This window comes from Sturnus vulgaris, chromosome 2 (genome assembly GCF_052056855.1).
Source record: "Sturnus vulgaris isolate bStuVul1 chromosome 2, bStuVul1.hap1, whole genome shotgun sequence".
Classification (NCBI taxonomy): Eukaryota; Metazoa; Chordata; class Aves; order Passeriformes; family Sturnidae; genus Sturnus; species Sturnus vulgaris.
Window position 1 is genome coordinate 119,303,156 of NC_142244.1, and position 17,760 is coordinate 119,320,915.

The 17,760-nt window shown below is 44.7% G+C and overlaps 1 protein-coding gene and 2 long non-coding RNA genes across 9 annotated transcripts; 2 read left to right on the plus strand and 1 right to left on the minus strand.

The window, feature by feature from the left end:
- The first annotated feature begins 302 nt into the window (after positions 1 to 302).
- On the plus strand, positions 303 to 6,976 carry LOC148225006 (nucleolar pre-ribosomal-associated protein 1-like). 5 transcript variants are annotated; one of them, XM_088160597.1, is made up of 6 exons: positions 426 to 715; positions 2,614 to 2,720; positions 2,814 to 2,930; positions 3,569 to 3,707; positions 4,414 to 4,607; positions 4,836 to 6,976. In XM_088160597.1, the coding sequence occupies exons 2-5, from the start codon at positions 2,715 to 2,717 to the stop codon at positions 4,545 to 4,547; spliced, it is 396 nt and encodes a 131-aa protein (XP_088016723.1). In that variant the 5' UTR covers positions 426 to 715; positions 2,614 to 2,714; the 3' UTR covers positions 4,548 to 4,607; positions 4,836 to 6,976. The 5 variants fall into 5 exon arrangements, 4 of the variants coding, with proteins under 4 accessions (XP_088016722.1, XP_088016723.1, XP_088016721.1 ...); XR_015801895.1 differs by lacking the exon at positions 2,614 to 2,720 and having other exon boundaries at positions 303 to 715; XM_088160596.1 differs by having other exon boundaries at positions 420 to 715; positions 2,614 to 2,930.
- A 3,210-nt stretch (positions 6,977 to 10,186) lies between these two features.
- Positions 10,187 to 16,934, plus strand: LOC148225007 (uncharacterized). 2 transcript variants are annotated; one of them, XR_015801897.1, is made up of 6 exons: positions 10,187 to 10,588; positions 11,251 to 11,349; positions 13,534 to 13,743; positions 14,152 to 14,248; positions 14,385 to 14,521; positions 16,499 to 16,934. It is a non-coding gene; the product is annotated as an uncharacterized LOC148225007 (long non-coding RNA). The 2 variants fall into 2 exon arrangements; XR_015801896.1 differs by lacking the exon at positions 10,187 to 10,588 and having other exon boundaries at positions 10,961 to 11,349.
- On the minus strand, positions 14,250 to 16,608 carry LOC148225008 (uncharacterized). Of its 2 annotated transcripts, none has more exons than XR_015801899.1 (3): positions 16,470 to 16,608; positions 14,833 to 14,896; positions 14,250 to 14,618 (listed from the first exon to the last, which is right to left on the minus strand). It is a non-coding gene; the product is annotated as an uncharacterized LOC148225008 (long non-coding RNA). The 2 variants fall into 2 exon arrangements; XR_015801898.1 differs by having other exon boundaries at positions 14,250 to 14,627.
- Positions 16,935 to 17,760: the final 826 nt, after the last annotated feature.

Genomic DNA, 17,760 nt, shown 5'->3' on the forward strand with positions numbered 1-17,760 from the left:
CTGCCTCTCCCAAGATGGCGGCTCGGGTGTCGCTCCCCGACCTTCTAACTCTGGCTGCAAAAGGAGGGTGGCACAGCAAGGAGCCCGCTCGCTCTAGTGGGATGCCTGCGCACGACGCCGACACCGATCCCACGGGTGCGATTTTCGGCGGCGTTTCCAATCGTGCGGACATCTCCTTCAGCCCGCTTCGGCCCGGGGAAGAGGGGCGGGGCCGCCAGCGATGGTCCCGGCGCAGCCCGGGCAGGCTCGGGGCGGAGCCGGGGCTTGGCGAGGCGGGGCACGGAGGTCCCGGGGACGGGACCGGGCGGGGCCGGGGCGGTGCTTTAGGGGCGGTCCCCAGTGGTCCCAGGCGGCACCGGGGGCGGGGCCGGGTGATCCCGGAGCGGTACCGAGCTGTGCTGGGGACGGTGCTGCAGGGGCGGTGCCGGGCCCGCCTCAGGGTGATTGAATGCCCAGAAATCGCCTCCTCTGCCCCGTGCTCACACTGAGCTGCGGGCTGCAGCGTGCTGTCGGAGCTCCGCACACAGCACGGATTTGGGCTTCCCCTCCTCTCAAACCCTCTCCCCCTTCTTCCTCCTCCTCATCTTCCTCTTTTTCCTCTCCCTCCGCCTCGCCCCCCTCCCCGGGCCCCTGACTCCCCCCGGGATCCCCTCCTCCGGAGGCGGCCCTTCCGAACCGACCCCCCCTCCAAGCCCCGGAGCCCGAGACCATTAAGGTAAGCTTTTGAATTGAAATATCAGGATATTCGCTCTATCCCACTGGCCTGAAATTTCAGGATTGTACGATTTTTTCTTGAAGCAGTTACCTTTGCTGCAGGATTGTGTGGTCACCAGTCTCCTTTCCTGTGACTCTTGTTGAAATTTGCTGTCAGATAACCGGCTAGTAACGAAATATTTGACAGAAATCAATGCTGTGAACGGACTTCACTGCAGCAGTTGATGAAAGAGCAAAGAAAATGTCTGTCGTGTTTACGCACCCCCCCGAGGCTGAATGAATTCTGATACTGTAATAAATCAGTGCAGTTGGTGCCTGCAAAGGTCTTGACATTGATCAAGAAGATATTGCTTTGGATTTTTACTTTTTATCAGCGTTTCTTTAATCTGTACTTCAGCACTCTAGCCTTTCATAAGTCTTCTCCGGTTTCCTCTGGCCCTGCAGAGTAGTCCTCTCTGTTATTGTCTGATCCCAGCTTTGATGCAAGGAGTACTTTTTGTCTTGAAAATTAGCATCCCCCTCTGCATATTTAAATTAGTTATTTGACTTTTGAGAAAAAGCTGGTCAGCTCGAAGTCCACCAGACACCAGAGGCCGCTGTTTTTAGCACCTTATTCAAAGAGGACATCCTTTAGTTACCTAAGTAGGGGTAGAGATTTACCCCTAGGAATAAGGAATAAATGCAACCAGACTGTCCTGCCAAGAAAAAAATCCAGTTACAGTGACTGAATTCGGGTTTAGTGGCCCTTGATCCTTGCAAGGGATTAAAGGCAGGTTCACTTGGTCTCCCAGCAATGAATGTCTCAACCGAAAGCTGCTCAAAATGTGCCGTTTTTCTGATGGTTTTGGATTCTTTTGCCAGGTGGGAACATGGACTGCTTGACTTGTTCCTGTGTCCACTTTCCACTTCAGTCCTTTGCATTTTCTCTGAAGGGAAAGCAGGAACAGGGAAGTTGGGGCAGTTCCGTCAGCAGAAAGGCTGCTAAGAATAGATGGTAAGGACTTACTTTTCTGCACAGTGCCATGTAACTGAAGGCTCGTTTTTGGATTTCACATTCTGTTCCTGCCTGGTTTTGTGAGAGCTGCAGGTGCATTTCTGTTTCCAGACCCTGCCAAAAATAGTCGCTTATATTATAATGAATCCTTTTTCCTTCATGTTTTCTTGCTTTAAATGAATTCCCCTGTCAGATTGATGTGAGCAGCAGTTGTTTTTAGAGCTGCTGGTGTTGTACACGGAGTAACTGTAGAACAAATGAGTTGTGATGGCTTCCTTATATTTGATGTGTGGAGAGGAGCAAAGGCACAGATTCATCCTGTGTAATTGCAGTCGTCCAACGTAGGTGCCAGGGTCGGGAAGCTGGGCAAGGTTTCCTCTCTTGCTGGGCCTTAGGGGGAGGGAGCTGAACCCTGGTGTCACTCGGATTCCTTCCTCTTCTCCCTCCTCCTTTCTTGCTTGTAGAGCTGGAGCTCGGGGTCACCGAGTTTGGGTGCTCGCAGTCAGGGCCTGAATTTGGAGAGCAGGAAAGCGGGGGGAAGTTTCTAGGCACGTCAAAGCCTGTCTCTAGGGTGTGGGACTTGTTGGTCTTCCTCACCACCCCCAGCAACTTGCACTTCTCTCTGGACCTTGCTGTGGTCACAGCCCACTGCTCATTTATGTGACTGTTCATCCCTCTGCCTGATTGCTTTAAGTACAAGTAGCCTGATTCAGGTTTAATTTAGCAATGATTTTCCTCTGTTTCATCGGTAGTTTTCTAAAACTCCCCTACAGGCTATTTTGAAGGTGCTTTTTTCTTTTTTTTTTAACTGCCTGTAATGATAGAAAGCTGTACGGCCCTCTGAAAGCAGTATAACCTGCTTTCCAGAAATTACAGAAGTAGGATTTTTATTGTCCACTATGCAGCTGAAGTCCCCCTAGTGAGCCTCTTGAACTGAGGGTGAGGAGAGCGGCAGATACGACTCCTCATCAACCTGCTCTTCTTTTCGTTCCTAAAAGAAGGAAGCATGAAGGTAACTATAGAAAAAGATCTGCATCCCTCGGGGTTTTGTATTTTAGGTGTTTTGAGGTTTATTTACACACCTCCTCCTTTGTTTCCTGGACAGGTTTTACGTGACAGTGGAGCGTTTGAGGACACGTGGAAGGAGCTTTCAATTTGGCTGGAGCACTTGGATAATACAAAAGAAGACCAGAAGGAAGCAGTGATTCAGTTTTTGGAAAAGGTAACGGTGTTCAAATCAGCTGGATAAAAAAATGCAAAGAATAGTGTTAGTGGAAACTGGAGGTCTTGTTGCTATTGTTGAGAAACCTGTCAAAGACCAGCGAATGAATTCTGAGAAAAGCCTTGTTTGGGATTCTTTATACGGAGGTGGCATCCTTCTTGTGTTCAGTGGGAGGGCAGCCAAATGATTTGTAGGAAAATGAAATCCAAAAAGATCAGCTGTTATTACAGCATTGTCGGTGTAAGGGTAGAGTGGTGTAGGTGTGGGTAGCTTTGATCTCCTCTTTAGGTGCCAACATTATCAGAGCTCAGTAGATGGTGGTCCTTGACAAGGAAAGGTGACACTTGCTGTTTACTCTTCAGGATGTTGAATGCCCAGTGCTTTGCCTCCACTGTGGTCTGCCCAGGTACTCGGTGTGTGGTCGCAATCTAGGTGCCAAGTTGTGGTGGGTTTTTGTTTTTCCATCAGTGTGGCCTGTAGAGCAGGAACTGTAGACAGAATCCTGCAGAAGTGCTATGGAAGTTGTCCTCATAAAAGCTGCCCAGCTTTCAGCACGTGGTCGTTCTCAGTACCGTGTGGTTCCCCTGCACTTGCCAGCCAGCAGGTGCACTTACCTTTCTCCCCACCTTTGCTGACAGATCCTGCTGAAGCTGGTGGCCAACCCCTGTCCCTACACTGACAAGGCAGCAGACCTGGTTCAGGCAGCCAGCACGCTCCAGGTGGCTCTGTTTAAACAGGACTCTGATAACATCAGCATCCCCGTCTCTCACATTGATGGTATGTGGTAACCTGTCAACATCCCAACTCCATGACTTGGGGATACACTTTCTAGCCCTAATCAGCAAACTGGGGATGGATAACTCTGGCAATCCTGTTAAGTAAGGGCCCTCCAGGATTCAGCTCTCCACGTGTTCTTGGTATCAGAAGTCGAAGTGGAATTGCCAAGTTGCCGCTTTACCTCTGAAAGTAATTTCTGCCGTGGTTGTGCCACTTGAACGGTATTTGAAATCTCTCTTCATGCTCTTGCAGCGGCGTTTTTGAACTCAAATGGAAATCTAGCCCTTCTGCTTGGGACTGTTGACAGAGTCATGGAATCCCAGAGTGGTTTGGCCGGCAAGGCTCCTTAAATCTCATCCAGTTCCAGCCCTGCCATGAACAGGGACACCTTTCAGTAGCCCGGGCTGCTCCAAGCCCCAGTGTCCAGCCTGGCTTTGGACACATCCAGGGATCCAGGAGCAGCCACAGCTGCTCCGTGCTGGACAGCAGCATTGAAAGGCAGAGTGAAGGTTCAGCTGTAATTTAGGGGTTGCACTTAACGTTGTATTGTGTGACAAATGTGGCTTTCATACTTTTTTTTAATTTTTTTTTTTTTTATTAAAAAGAATTAAAAAGATGCCTTGTATTCCTGGAGTGTTGCATTCTACGTCTGTTGTTTTTCCTGTTAGTCTGGATTCTTGCTTTGATGTTTTTCTTCACTTATTAGATGTCCTGGATATGGTGGATGTCCTGATCGAGGACAGTGATGGCTTTGATGAAGAAGTTGGGTTCTCTTTAAATGAAGACGTGATCATTTCCCTTCAGTGCTGTTGTCCCTGCTGCATTAGAAGCCAGGAATGAACAAGTCCACGTGGGCCTGGATGCTGATCCCTCTTGCTGGTCCATGACAGCATGTGACAGGTGAGATTTCCAGGTGTCTGATTTAGCAGGAAACTGGTTTGTTCCTTCTTGTGAGGAGGCTCATTGGCTTTGCATGGGCAAAGCCACTCCACGTTTTCCATCTAGGAACAGAGTTGGGGAGCTGTTTGAAAACAGAGTCCCAGAGGTAAACAGCTTGGCTCGGTATTTCTGTGTGGAAATAGAAGAATATCTGTGTCTTCTGATTTTTCTCTCGTCTTTCTTCCACAGGTGTTTTTGTATTCCTGACTTGGGTTTCCATCGGGGACACGTGGCTTGGAGCTCAGGAGCCGGATCTGTTCCTTGCCCACGGCAGATTGGTCTGCACTAGTGCAGGTGATGAATTACAGGACGGCTTGGGAACTCGGAAACAAGGAGAAGCAAGTCTTATGTGTCTTTGCAAAAAGTTTTGGCTACCACAGGGCATTAATTCAGGGAGTTAAGACTTCATCTTTAACGTTCTGTGCTCTGCCAGCATCACTGCGAGCCCTGAAAGCCTCCTGAGCTGTTCTCATACAGACCTATCTTGTTTGGTCAAAAAAAAATCTTAGTTTAGTTTCGTCCAAGAAATGTTACTACTCTGTGCGAGCTCATGGGGAAGCTTTTATTTGGCATCTCTCAGTGGGACATTGAAAGTCCAACTTCCCATTTCTTGCACAGTCTGAGAGGCAGTATTACTTTCTATCATTTTTATCACAGGCATTTTAAACTTTTTGAGGAACCGGCAGGACTGTTTGTGCGGAGGCGTGCGGTTCACAGCCATCCTCTGTCCAACGTAGGATGGGAAAAAAAGGCTGGAGAGCTTCCTACAAGGGGCTGTAAGTGCAAATGACCAGGAGCCCGGGGTTTAGTCATGATGATTTAGTATTTCTTAAAAGACTCTGATTGATTTCATGATGCCAAAACCAGTATGAATAGAAGACTGAAGTCAGGAATCACGATGGTCTCCTTGGGTTTAAAAAGCTTTAATGGTGTTTCAGGACATTTGTATGAGACCTGGTTTGTTTTTTCTTACCCTTTTATTCAATCAAAAAAAAAAAAAAAAAAAAAAGCCTTGATCCATCACTGCTGCTGTGATGTGTGACAAATGCCTGTCCTCCCTCCACGTGGAACAGGTGAGAGGTGGAACTGAAGCCCAAAGAGTTTTCTGCCCACTGATAACATGTGAGTCATATTGGGAATTCTCTGCAGAATGGCAACAGTTGTTCTTGAATTTGGCCATGAGGGGAGTGGAACATGGCAGCCCGGGTCTGAGAAGGTGCAGTGCCAGAAGGAGAAGCTTTGAAATGTTAAATCAGGATTGATTCAGGTGACTCGCGACCGCGTGCTGTGCCCAGGTCCCTGGTAGAAATACTGTGCAGGGAAAAGCCAGAGCTGCCTGTGCTATGAGCTGAATTTTTTATTGGGGGGGGGGGGGGCGGTGTGTGAAATAAGAATGAGGTGCAAATGAGGGAATTGCTTGTGTGTGTGAATATTCTTGTCCTAAAGGAGCGCTGCCCGGTGCTCCTCCCTTGCTGTGCCCCTCTCCTGGTGAGCCTCTGTCCTGCTGGCCGTGCCTCTCTGTCTCCGTGCCTGTGCTGCTCCTTGCCCGTCTTTGCCCGCCCCGCACGGGCTGTGCTCGCTTCCTCTCTGGCTCCTGGGTTCCCTCTTTGTCATGGTACCCCTCAGTCCTTGCTGTGTGTTTGGCACTCTCTGTCTTTTCTCCGTCCTTCTCTGTGCCTCTGTGGTGCTCCCTGTGCCGTTGTTTCCCCTGGGATCCTTGTGTCCCGGTCACTGTCTGTCCTAGGGTGATGTTATGGTGTTTCTATCTCCAATCATGTGTCCTGATTATGTTTGGTATTATGTCCTGTGCTTCCAGGACTGACTCTGAGAGTGAAGCTTTGTTTTGTCTTGTTATCAGCCGGCTCACCTCCCCCATGTTTATGTTTATGTCTATGTTTAGGAGAGGTTTTAGCTCGGTTTGCTTGCTTGCCTGCTTGCTTGCTTGCTTGCCTGCTTGCTCGCTTCTGCCTCTTTTTCTTTCCTTCGCTCTGCCCTTGCTTTTTTCTTATTAGTTAGTTCAGCTAGGCAGTCCAACTTTTTCCCTGGACTGTTTTCTCTTCCACCCCGTCCCCTCCCTCTCCTGGATACCATCTGAACCTGTTCCGGACGGGGACCTGGGAAACCCCAAGAAACACCGGGAGTCTACACTCTGTCACCTGCAGCAGCCATTCCCAAGCGCCAGAGACTGATAACTGGGCGACCACTCGCCAGAGAGACTGAACTCGTCATCCCTTCAGAACGGTGAAAGAGTTTTTTGTCAGCTGGTGTTGTCTTTTTTCCCTGTGCTGGGGAGTGTCTTGCTTGTTAAATAAAGAGGTTTTTTTCTCCCACTCTTCTCCGAGGAAAGTCTTCCCGAACCCGGTGGGGTGGGGGGGAGGAGTCGTGGGGTTTGCTGTCTGGGGGCTCCTTCTGGAGGTTTTCCCCCAAATTTGCCCAAAACCAGGACACTGTCCCTGTTCATTTTTAATCCCTCCCTCTTGTGCTGCCCATCCAGCATGCCAGGGGTTTCTTTTCGTTTTTTGGTTATTTTTCGTTTTCATTTTTCTTCTTCTTTTTTTTTTTTTAGGGGGGGTTCCATTTCATCGTGCACCTTGATGTTGATTTTCTTCCCTTGTCTTCTCTGCTGCCCCTCCTCCTTTCTGCCCCTTGTCCCCTGTGTCTGCAGGGCTGGGGAGGAACTTCAGCCCTTGTGGGGGTTGCCCTCCCTTTTCTGGTGTCAGCAGAGTCACTTTCTGTGGGATGGACACATGGGAGGGGTTGCAGTCAAGTGCCCTGCTGCTGTCCAGGGCAGTTGGAGTCGTTCTGTGCCTTCTTTGGGGTGAGGAAAAAAGGCTGAGGGGGGCTCCGACGTGGTTTGGGGCACCCCAAGGTCCCTGGGAGAGGGAGCCGGGCTGCGCTGGAGGAGCAGGTGAGTCGGGCATGGGGGGGGGTCATGGTGGGTGCCAGAACATTGAGAGGGAGGGGTGGGTGTAGAATGCATGAAAAACAGAACCTTAAAAAACAGCTAAATATAGTCTAAAAGGAATGTTTTATTGGTTTGTGTTTGGATAGAGGTAGGGTTTTTTTATAGATACTGTAAATAGAAAAGATAAAGAATAAAAATATAGAAGCAAATATAAGAAACCAATATATAAATATATTACATTACATTATATTCTGTTATGAAAATAGAAATATATAAATATTTAGACTTTAAAAGGAAGGTTTTATTGTTTTTTATTTGGTTAGAGGAGGGTTTTTAATAAATAATATAAATAATATAGGCAAAAATATACAAATATGCAAAAATCGATACTGACATAAAATTATTATAACTATATATGCATATATATATGTAAGTATAAATATATAGAAATAAATATAAATATAAAATACATGTGTTATGAATGATGTTCTATTTTTCCCAATTTATCAAGCAACAAGATTAAATTTAATAGTAAGTTTTTAATAGTAACAAAATGAATACAATCAAAGTATTGGAGATGACAATTAAAGTATTGGAGATGAAACAATCAAAGTGTATATATTTAAGAATATACAAATTTTGGCAGTAAGTAATTTAGTATAATTGAGGTTCATATAAAGCATAAGCAAAACCGACCGGGGAGGGGCCCCCCTCCGACCGGGGATACGGGGAGTGGCTCGCCATTCCTCACGTATCAAAGCATCCAGGCTAACAATCCCACTTATATACTATAGGCTACAAAAGTTTCTAGAAAGCTCCTCCTAGTTTCTATTCCTAAGATCTACGTAACTATACTGCACGGCGCATGCTCTACTAATGGGTTAGGGGGTCTCTTATCTTTTTAAGGGTCTTATTTCCCGTGAAGGCCCATCATCTTCATCAGTGACCGAGGTGTGACCTGCAGGTAGCGCAGGCGCCCTGTGTGACTGAGCAGATGTTTTCCATAACATGACTTTAATTAAGTCCCATGCTTGGGATCATTCCATTTTTGACAGCTTCAAGGTTGAAGCTGTATTTCTAGATGCCGCTTATCAGACCTTCGTCCTTTGACTATTCTTATCTGACTTTCTTCTAACCTCCTTCTTTGACTCCCAACCTCTGTAAGATGTCTTTTATCCTGTCTCACCCATCTCCCCCTTCTCACTCTGTAACAATTGTCTTCTATTGATCTAAATACAATTTTGTAAATATAGTTACAACTTAATTAGCACGAATCACATTTATCACACATGTATGTAGTATGTAATATAAATAATTTATCGATTTTAATATGTTATATTAAATAGTATTTATAATAGAATGTAAATAGCATATAGTATATTAATATACTAGTAAAAAATACATTAAATAGTATATAAATATAGAATACACAATATAGACATATAAATCTACAGATATAAATATGAAAACTAAATAGAAAAATATATTCAAATATAATTTAAAATAATCGAGTTTTTTGTTTCTATTTGGTTAGAGGCAGAGCTTTTAAATAAATAATATTAAAAACTATGAACCTACAAATATATATGGATATAGATAAAATAGAAATAACATTAGTAATATAAATCTATGTATATAATGAATAATAAAATAATATTGTATGTATGATAAATAGAATAGCAATTAAACTGAATATATGAAATATGTATAGATTATGAATATAAATTAAATATTAAAAAATAGATGATTTATATATATAAATCGGGAAATATCCATGAAAATTGGGGGAAACATCCATGAGAAATGGGGGGAAAAATCTGTGAGAGACGGGGAAAAATGGGGAAAAAATCCACGAAAAATAGGGGAAAAAATCCATGAAAAATGGGGGGAAAATCAGTGAGAAATGGGGAAAAACCCAGTGAGAAATGGGGAAAAACCAGTGAGAAATGGGGGGTAAAAACCAGTGAGAAATGGGGGGTAAAAATCAGTGAGAAATGGGGGAAAAAATCAGTGAGAAATGGGGAAAAATCAGGAAAAAATCCACGAAAATTGCGGGAAAAAATGCTTGAAAAATTGAGGAAAAAATCTGAGAGAAATGGGGAAAAAAATCAATGAAAAATGGCGGGAAAAGGTTTCTCAGTTCTGGTCGGGGTTTTTTAGGGCGTTCATTCCGGGGGATTTCCTCAAGGATTGGGACACTCCTTGATTCCATCCCTTGCCTGTCTCCCAAGCGCCACCCTGTGGGCAGAGCGCGGTACTGCGCGCCTGCCTCTCCCAAGATGGCGGCTCGGGTGTCGCTCCCCGACCTTCTAACTCTGGCTGCAAAAGGAGGGTGGCACAGCAAGGAGCCCGCTCGCTCTAGTGGGATGCCTGCGCACGACGCCGACACCGATCCCACGGGTGCGATTTTCGGCGGCGTTTCCAATCGTGCGGACATCTCCTTCAGCCCGCTTCGGCCCGGGGAAGAGGGGCGGGGCCGCCAGCGATGGTGCCGGCGCAGCCCGGGCAGGCTCGGGGCGGAGCCGGGGCTTGGCGAGGCGGGGCACGGAGGTCCCGGGGACGGGACCGGGCGGGGCCGGGGCGGTGCTTTAGGGGCGGTCCCCAGTGGTCCCGGGCGGCACCGGGGGCGGGGCCGGGTGATCCCGGAGCGGTACCGAGCTGTGCTGGGGACGGTGCTGCAGGGGCGGTGCCGGGCCCGCCTCAGGGTGATTGAATGCCCAGAAATCGCCTCCTCTGCCCCGTGCTCACACTGAGCTGCGGGCTGCAGCGTGCTGTCGGAGCTCCGCACACAGCACGGATTTGGGCTTCCCCTCCTCTCAAACCCTCTCCCCCTTCTTCCTCCTCCTCATCTTCCTCTTTTTCCTCTGTCACTGCTGAGGCTCTGGAAAGAACTGAAATTCTGCAGGGAGACATGTCCTCTCGTGGCCCCAGGGACTGCCTCGGCACGGGCCAGGAGCGCCTCCGGCCCCTGCCTTCTCCTGCTTGAAAAGATCACCTGGAGCCCGAGCTCGGGGAGGTGAAATCAGCTGAAATCCAGGTAACTCTGTCAAGTGCCCCCCAGGGACATCGGCGGGGCTGGGGGATGAGGGTTTGAAACAGCAAATTCTTTGGAATATACACCTGTCCCCGTGCCGATGCTGCTGAGCTTCCTGCCACAGTATATCCCCACTCCATGAGGCGCTGTGAGGTTATGGCAGTGGGAATTGAGCAGGGAATTGGGGGCTATGGGCATAATTCACGGGAGCTAGCAAAGCTGACAGCCAACCCCAAATCGGGGCACAGCACAGAGAACAATCTGTGTGCTGCCCTGTCAGCTCAAGCCCTTGGGCTGGGAAGTATTGGGAGTTAAATGTATGAAATTACACAAATCACAGCAACTGGCATCACCCAGAGGGACAATCCAAGTCCCAAACAATTCCTCCACAGTCCACTCTGGGAAAAACACCCTGTGCCTGCCAGGAGCTCTGACCCTGCTTTTCCTACCAGCTCCTGAGCAGTGTCAGGGCCACCACGACGCCTTTAAAATCCAGATAAACCCCAAATCCTACACAGTGATTAATCCAAAGAAAGTACTGAATTGTTGTCATTAAAAGCTCAAAACTCATTAAGAATTCTATGACAACAGTGTAATGGACTCCCAGGAACCTCATGAATGCTCTCGGTTTCATTTTTGTGTATTTTTACTCCCTCATTTGGCAGCTTGTAAAACTTATCCTGGAATTCAGAGGTCAAGCAGGATCGACTTTGGATTGACCTTCACCTCTGTTCCCACTTTGTGCAAACACAACTCGTGCCCAGGTGGGTGAACTCATCACCTCAGCTTTTCACTCCAGAGTATCCCCTCCTTATTTCCCTGTAGATGAACTCAGATCCACTCCTCACCTCCACTGGTCATCCAAGCGTCCATTCTGTTCCCCACAGGCCCTGGTGGCCCCAGGGAGCTCCCTTGGCCTTTCTCCTGCCCCTCTGCAGCCGGAGGTCGCTACACAAACAGTTCTTGTGTCCCCTCTAAATGACCCCGGGTTTTCTGCTCAATGAATGGCATGACCCGTGCCCACTGCTCATGATTCACCCAACCAAAATCAAGAGCAAATGTTGCTTGGGCTTTAAGAACTTGAAATAACTCTGAAGCAAAAGAAATCACCTTTTTCTTCTGGTTTTTATTTTTATTTTTTCATTTAAGATGCTGGACTTGCCTCTGTGGATGTGTGCTGAGCTCTCACTGCAGGGGACTGTCAGGCCTGAATGGCTGTGAGTTCGTGTTCTTCTCAGTAGGGAATCAGAAATTATTCTTAGACCATAGAATTGTTTTCTGAAACCTTTCCCCTTTCCTCTTTGTGCCTTTGAATTTTTCAGCTGTTCCCTGTTGTCACTTCCCCTGCCTGACTTCTGTGCAGCTCCTAGCTGGGAAAAACTGGGAAAACTTAGGGGGTACAGAGGTGGAATTTTTGGCTGGATTTTTCTAAAATTTCTAATTTTGCTGAACTTATTTCCCCAGTGAGAAGAGCACGAACTCACAGCCATGCAGGCCTGACAGTCACTGCGGGAAATCTGACACAGTATTAATAAGTAACCTTTCCTGAGAGCAGTCACCACCCCAGTCCTCCAGCCTTGTCAAATGTTTGCAATGAATGGACCCAAGTTCTAATCCTTAATCTAAATTTATGTCAGCTTTTGTTAGAAAGATACCGGACAGTAAATCATACAAGAGAATTTAAAAATTGCACAAAGAATAACAGGCCCAGACCAAACCCAACCGCCCCCATCAGTGCTCCACCCCAATTTTGGGAGAAACAGTGATACAGTTTATAAATACTCTCCTTCCACACTATTCAGTCCTTCACCGCACATCCCCAGAGAGGAGTCCCTCAGACCTTGCTCCCCTGAACACCAGGAGAGCTGGAGTTTCACCCAGATCCCACATTCCCATGGCAGTTAATCCCAGCAGGGAGGCAAAGAGGAACCCTGCATCCTCTGACATAGCCCACAGCACGGGCAGCACCAGGAGCCCTCCAGGCTCAGACCTCTGGTGCTGAAGCCGCTGGGCTTTGGCTGATCAAACACCACAGCTCTTGGCAAAGATGGCAGGAGAGTCGTGATTCTTCCTGTCCTGAAAGAGAGGAGGAAAAGAAAATTAAGTCGACTGCAGAAGGATTCCAGCTCTCACACTTCTGGGGGGGGGAGAGGGAGGGGGAAGTGATTTGCCTAATTTCCACTGAAATCAGAGGTAAATGGTTCTAATCTGTATCCTTGGAAATCTGCAATTAGATATTTCGTCAACACTGGATTTAGTCTATTAAAAGCTGTACATTTTTCCCTCAACCATACTTTATGCATACTAGAGAAATAAATTTGCACGTTTTCTGGCTTTTCTGACATTTCCTGGCTTTTTAATCCTAGTCTTTGCCTTCTGAAAAGCATTAATTGACTCAATTTTCACTCATGACAAATCCACCTGGTTTTTAAAATATGAGATTTTACATTCATAGCGACAGAATTTTCATTGACATTTAAACTTGACTGAAAAATGTGCATGATTTCTACCGTGTTACCCTGAATGAGAACTCTATCTGTCAATTTAAATAACTTTCACTCTTTTCTTATTCATCATACAGCTTTTATCCCTTCAGATACCTTTGCTTTCTATCTATATTGTACAGCAAACCTCCACAACTTTAACTTTTCCATCTTTTCTGAGACATGTTTTCTTGTATTCAATTACCAGTGGCCTGGCGTTTCATTTGCTCTGGCTTTCTTTGTGACTTTTGTTACCTTATTTAGCCCACGAAAACACCCACAGGGAATATAACCACAGCAGCTTATCAGAGCTGTAAAATTGAGGCTACATTTCTGATGTGCAATATGCTCTTGCAGTACCTTCACGAGGGCATTCTGCATACAGCAGGAGAATATTTACTGATGTACTAGTGCAATAATGACCCACCTGCCTCTGCTCCTCTCTGGGGCACTTTCTGTCTGTAGGGATTGGAATTAACGACAGTCTCTCTGTGCTGCCTGATGTCAGAGCTGAGAAAGGTGTCGAGGATATATAAGAGTCGTGAGACTTGCCAGAAAGGAAGAGGGAGAAGGATACTCCAGAGCCAGATGCAAGCGTGGAATTGTTGCATGCACACTTCCTGCTAACCAAGAGGGCTTGCTGGCTTCTCCAGTTAGATCTGTGACCACAAAAAGGTAAATACTTTGCCTTTTTTCTTACTTTCCCTGCAGTGCAAAAGATGCGCCTTTAGAAAAGCTCTATATCCCCTATTATTAATCAAGAGCATTTTTTCAGGAAAAGACTAAGACAGCTTTAAAGTAAACTACACTGGGGACCAGAATTTGAGACTGGGATATGTCAGGAAACGCAAATCAGAGATAAGGGATAGGATTGAAACTACTGGATGGAAAATGAGCATTTACTGCTGAGAGCCATATTTCTGAAACTGAATTGTGTCACTAAACTTGAAGGGATCATTTTTCTCACTCTAGCTTGTGAAAAAGACTAATTGCTCTTGATTTAGGACAGAATGGGCATCGGTGATAGGATGTGCTGAAGAGTATTTGGGTTAGCTTTCAGTTTTGAATCACTGTTCTTTTCAGAAAGTTTGGAAGGGAAGATGCACAACCTGAAGTTGTCAGTTTTCTTCATTGCACTTTCTGTCACTCTGAGCTGTTTGGAAGCTACACCTATTGAGGGGTGAGTGACAAATAATCATGTTTATTTCTTTTTAGGGAAAAAGGTGTTCAGATTATTGCATGAGTTGCTTTTGCTTTCATGTCTTAAATAATATAAAAATAGAGTTATTCAAGCTCACTGTTTTATTGTTGTTCAGAGATTACTGTCTCTGGCTGATGATCTATCTGATGGTACTTCCAAGAGACAAGGATGGATGTTGCCTGTAATGTCACAGAATACACTCTCAGGACTCAGTGAGGAAATGCCAGAACAACCACCAGCAAAGACAAAAAGGTATTGATTTTCCTTGTTTCTTCCAGCCATATCAGATTGAATCATGAAGCAAACTTTGTTCCAGTGATATCCTGCTATTTGAGAGACTTTGCTTCTGCTTTTTTTCCTCAGGAAAAAAAAAAAAAAAAGATATTAAAATATCCTTCTACTAAACAGAGCTTTCCTATAAGCATAAAGATCAGCTTTTCTGTAACAAAAAGATCAAAGCATTTAGGGTCGAAAGTGAAATCCAGGGACTTTGTTTCAAATCATTTGATCATTTTACGATTATAAACTTTCTTAAATTAAAGAGGCTGCAAACTCTACATTACCTTGTGAAGAAAGGTGCATTTTGCAAGCGCCTTCCTTTTTAAAAAGTTCATCAGATTTCCAAGCCTGGGGGGGAAAGAAAAGAAAACATACCCTTCTTAATAATACTGCAGCTCTACTGGAATGGAATTATTTTATGGTAAAAATGCTTTCAGTAATTAAGCAATTTTAAAATCACATAATTAAATATTAATCATAAGAAGAAGGAAAAGAAGAAATTGATTCTGAGAGAATTTCACTTGTCTGAAATATATTGTTATTTATAAATTCAATTTCAGGACCTCTGTGAGAACCAGTTGCTATTTGAACCTTGTGTGGTAAGGACTTGAATAAAACCAAAAGAAATATCCATGAAAGTCAATGGGAGGTTATATAAAGCCCTATGCAACAATTTTCTTGTAATGCAATTACACATTTAAAATATTAATTGCTTAAGAACTGCTGCCTATCTACTAATCAAGAACCTGTATAAGACAGACATTCCTTTCATAGCTGCCTTTCCTCTTGTATTATTAGATCAATACAAATAACTTCAAAAGGTTATATGACATTTTAGATGATAGATTTAATAATCAGTAAGCAAAGGAACACATTGGTAACTGCTCAGAGTTTGAAACTGGGATATAGCTGCTCTTCACAGTAAATTTTAGCCACAAAGTGATATCTAATTCATGCCATATCAGCATGAAGAAGTCCAAGAAAATATGCAACAACTCAGTAGGCAATCTCTGCGAGCAAGTATTTCTGTTTGAAGGAAGAACACAGTAATCTAAGAAACAAGTCTGAAAACCCAAGCTAACCATTACATTGCAATTTAAAAAAAAACCTCGTGCTACATAGGTTTTACGTGGAGTTCTGTAAATGATCTGTCGGTTCAGATCATAAAATGTTATTTCTAGATACGGATCCTTCCTCGGACACTCTTTAAAGTATCATTCAGCAAAGGATTTTCTCTCACCACAACAGAACTTTCAATTTGCTGGTGTTTCAAAAGAGATGTGGCAGGTTTTTTTTTTAGGTGAAACCTCTGTTTAGTCAGAGCTAAGTGGGAAGAGAGACAGAGCAAAAGACCATCCTAAGTGATTCTGCAGTTGGCAGAAGCTGGCAATGCCTGCTACTTCTCATGATATGTGGTGCAGATGGGAGAAAGAGTCTTTGGGTTTAATCCACTTGCTGTGGACTGGAATATTACCACTCACTTCAGTGAGAGCAGGATGTAATTCTGTGAAAACATGAGAACTGAATAAATGTTAGTGATCATCATTATGTTAGTAATCCTCATGATATCAGCAAGAGCTCTAAATAGATTTAGAAGTTCAGCTGAAAGTTAAACATTTAATCATTGCTTTCACTTTGTGTCTCACCTATACTATCATTACAGGTCTTCTAAATGTCATAAACTGCTGTGCAGGATATCAATAAAAACGACATATGACAGTTCATGTCTCTGCATTTGAATAACCTCCATCATTAAAACTGATAATAGCACCCAGCACAAGGATTTTTTTCAGGAACAAAGTAGGTGGTGGGAAGATTCTAATGTTCCTGTATTTGTGCACATATTAAAAGAACTCCCACATTAGCAGAGCTCAAATGACTATGAGAAGTGGCACACTCGATGGCTCATCGTTTGACTTACTGCTGGCTGTCTTTGTTTCACCTTGGCAGTCACCAGCTGGAGAAGAGGAGATGCAACACGGCCACGTGTGTGACGCAGCCCTTGGCCGATTTCCTGGTGCGCTCCAGCGGCAGCGCCGGGGCCCTTTACCCGCCCACCAACGTGGGCTCCAACACCTACGGAAAGAGGGACAGAGAGCCCCAGAGCCACGCACAGCTTTAGGCTCTGGAGATGGCTGCTGACACTAGAAGCTCAGTTTTTATTGTATCAACAACCTCTCGGTCATTTATTACTTGTAGAGTCTTACCAGTGCCTTGTTTTCTCTGTGTGTGGGGGGGGGTATGTGATTTATGTTCATCATTCCACCATGCATGTACAATGACATGCATAGGCTATTCTTTCAACCCCATTAAGAACTCCAGAAATCTGCTTGTTAAAATCCTTTGTAAAAATCTGTCACAATAATAAATGGAAAAGTAATGGCAACAATGTTATTATTATTATTATTATTATTATTATTATTGTTATAAGGATGAAAAAGATAACCCATGATGTGTATGTCTTTATAGTCACAGTCTGGTAAGAGAAAGAAACCGCCTTAATTAAAGAACAATAAATATCAGAATGCTAGCAAAAGTTATGTCCTAATGAAAGTAAAACAGAAGAATCTTCTGTTTTTTAAACATCTACAGCATCTTGTCTGGTACAGTTGAAGGAACAACTAGATGAGAAAAGATGCTGCATTGTGCACCATAATCAGACAATTATGCAGTTAACTGATTGGCCTGTTTCCACTATAACATACAGCAAGCAAGGAAACGTGGTCTTGCAGCACAGACTTCTGTGCCTACTGAGCAGGGGATTTTAAGGATTTGCAGTTCTTATGTTAAGATGATATCAGTAAAATGTAAGCATAATAAGTATAATAATATATGTAAGTATAATAAATATGAATAAGAGATAGCTCTGATACAATCTAGGAGAAACTCCCGTCCTTGGGTATTCCTTTCCTTAACTACAGTAACAAAGGGAAGAGAAAAAACAATGAGTAGCTCAAGAACCAAAACACATCATAGAAACTCAGTAATTTTTTCCACTGGCATACTTAAATTGCTACCAAAATCCAGGGGAAATATTTCAGAGATGGGCAGACCTTAATGAGAATCTGACGGCATTATTTTCTCCTATCTCAGCCCAGAATCAGGGCAGGCTTAAAAACCTTTAAGTTCCTTTAAATTTTAAGCAAATTTTCATAGAGGTGAGCTGTTTCATTTCACAGAAATGGCTGTTTTGTCCACACTTCCTCAGTGAA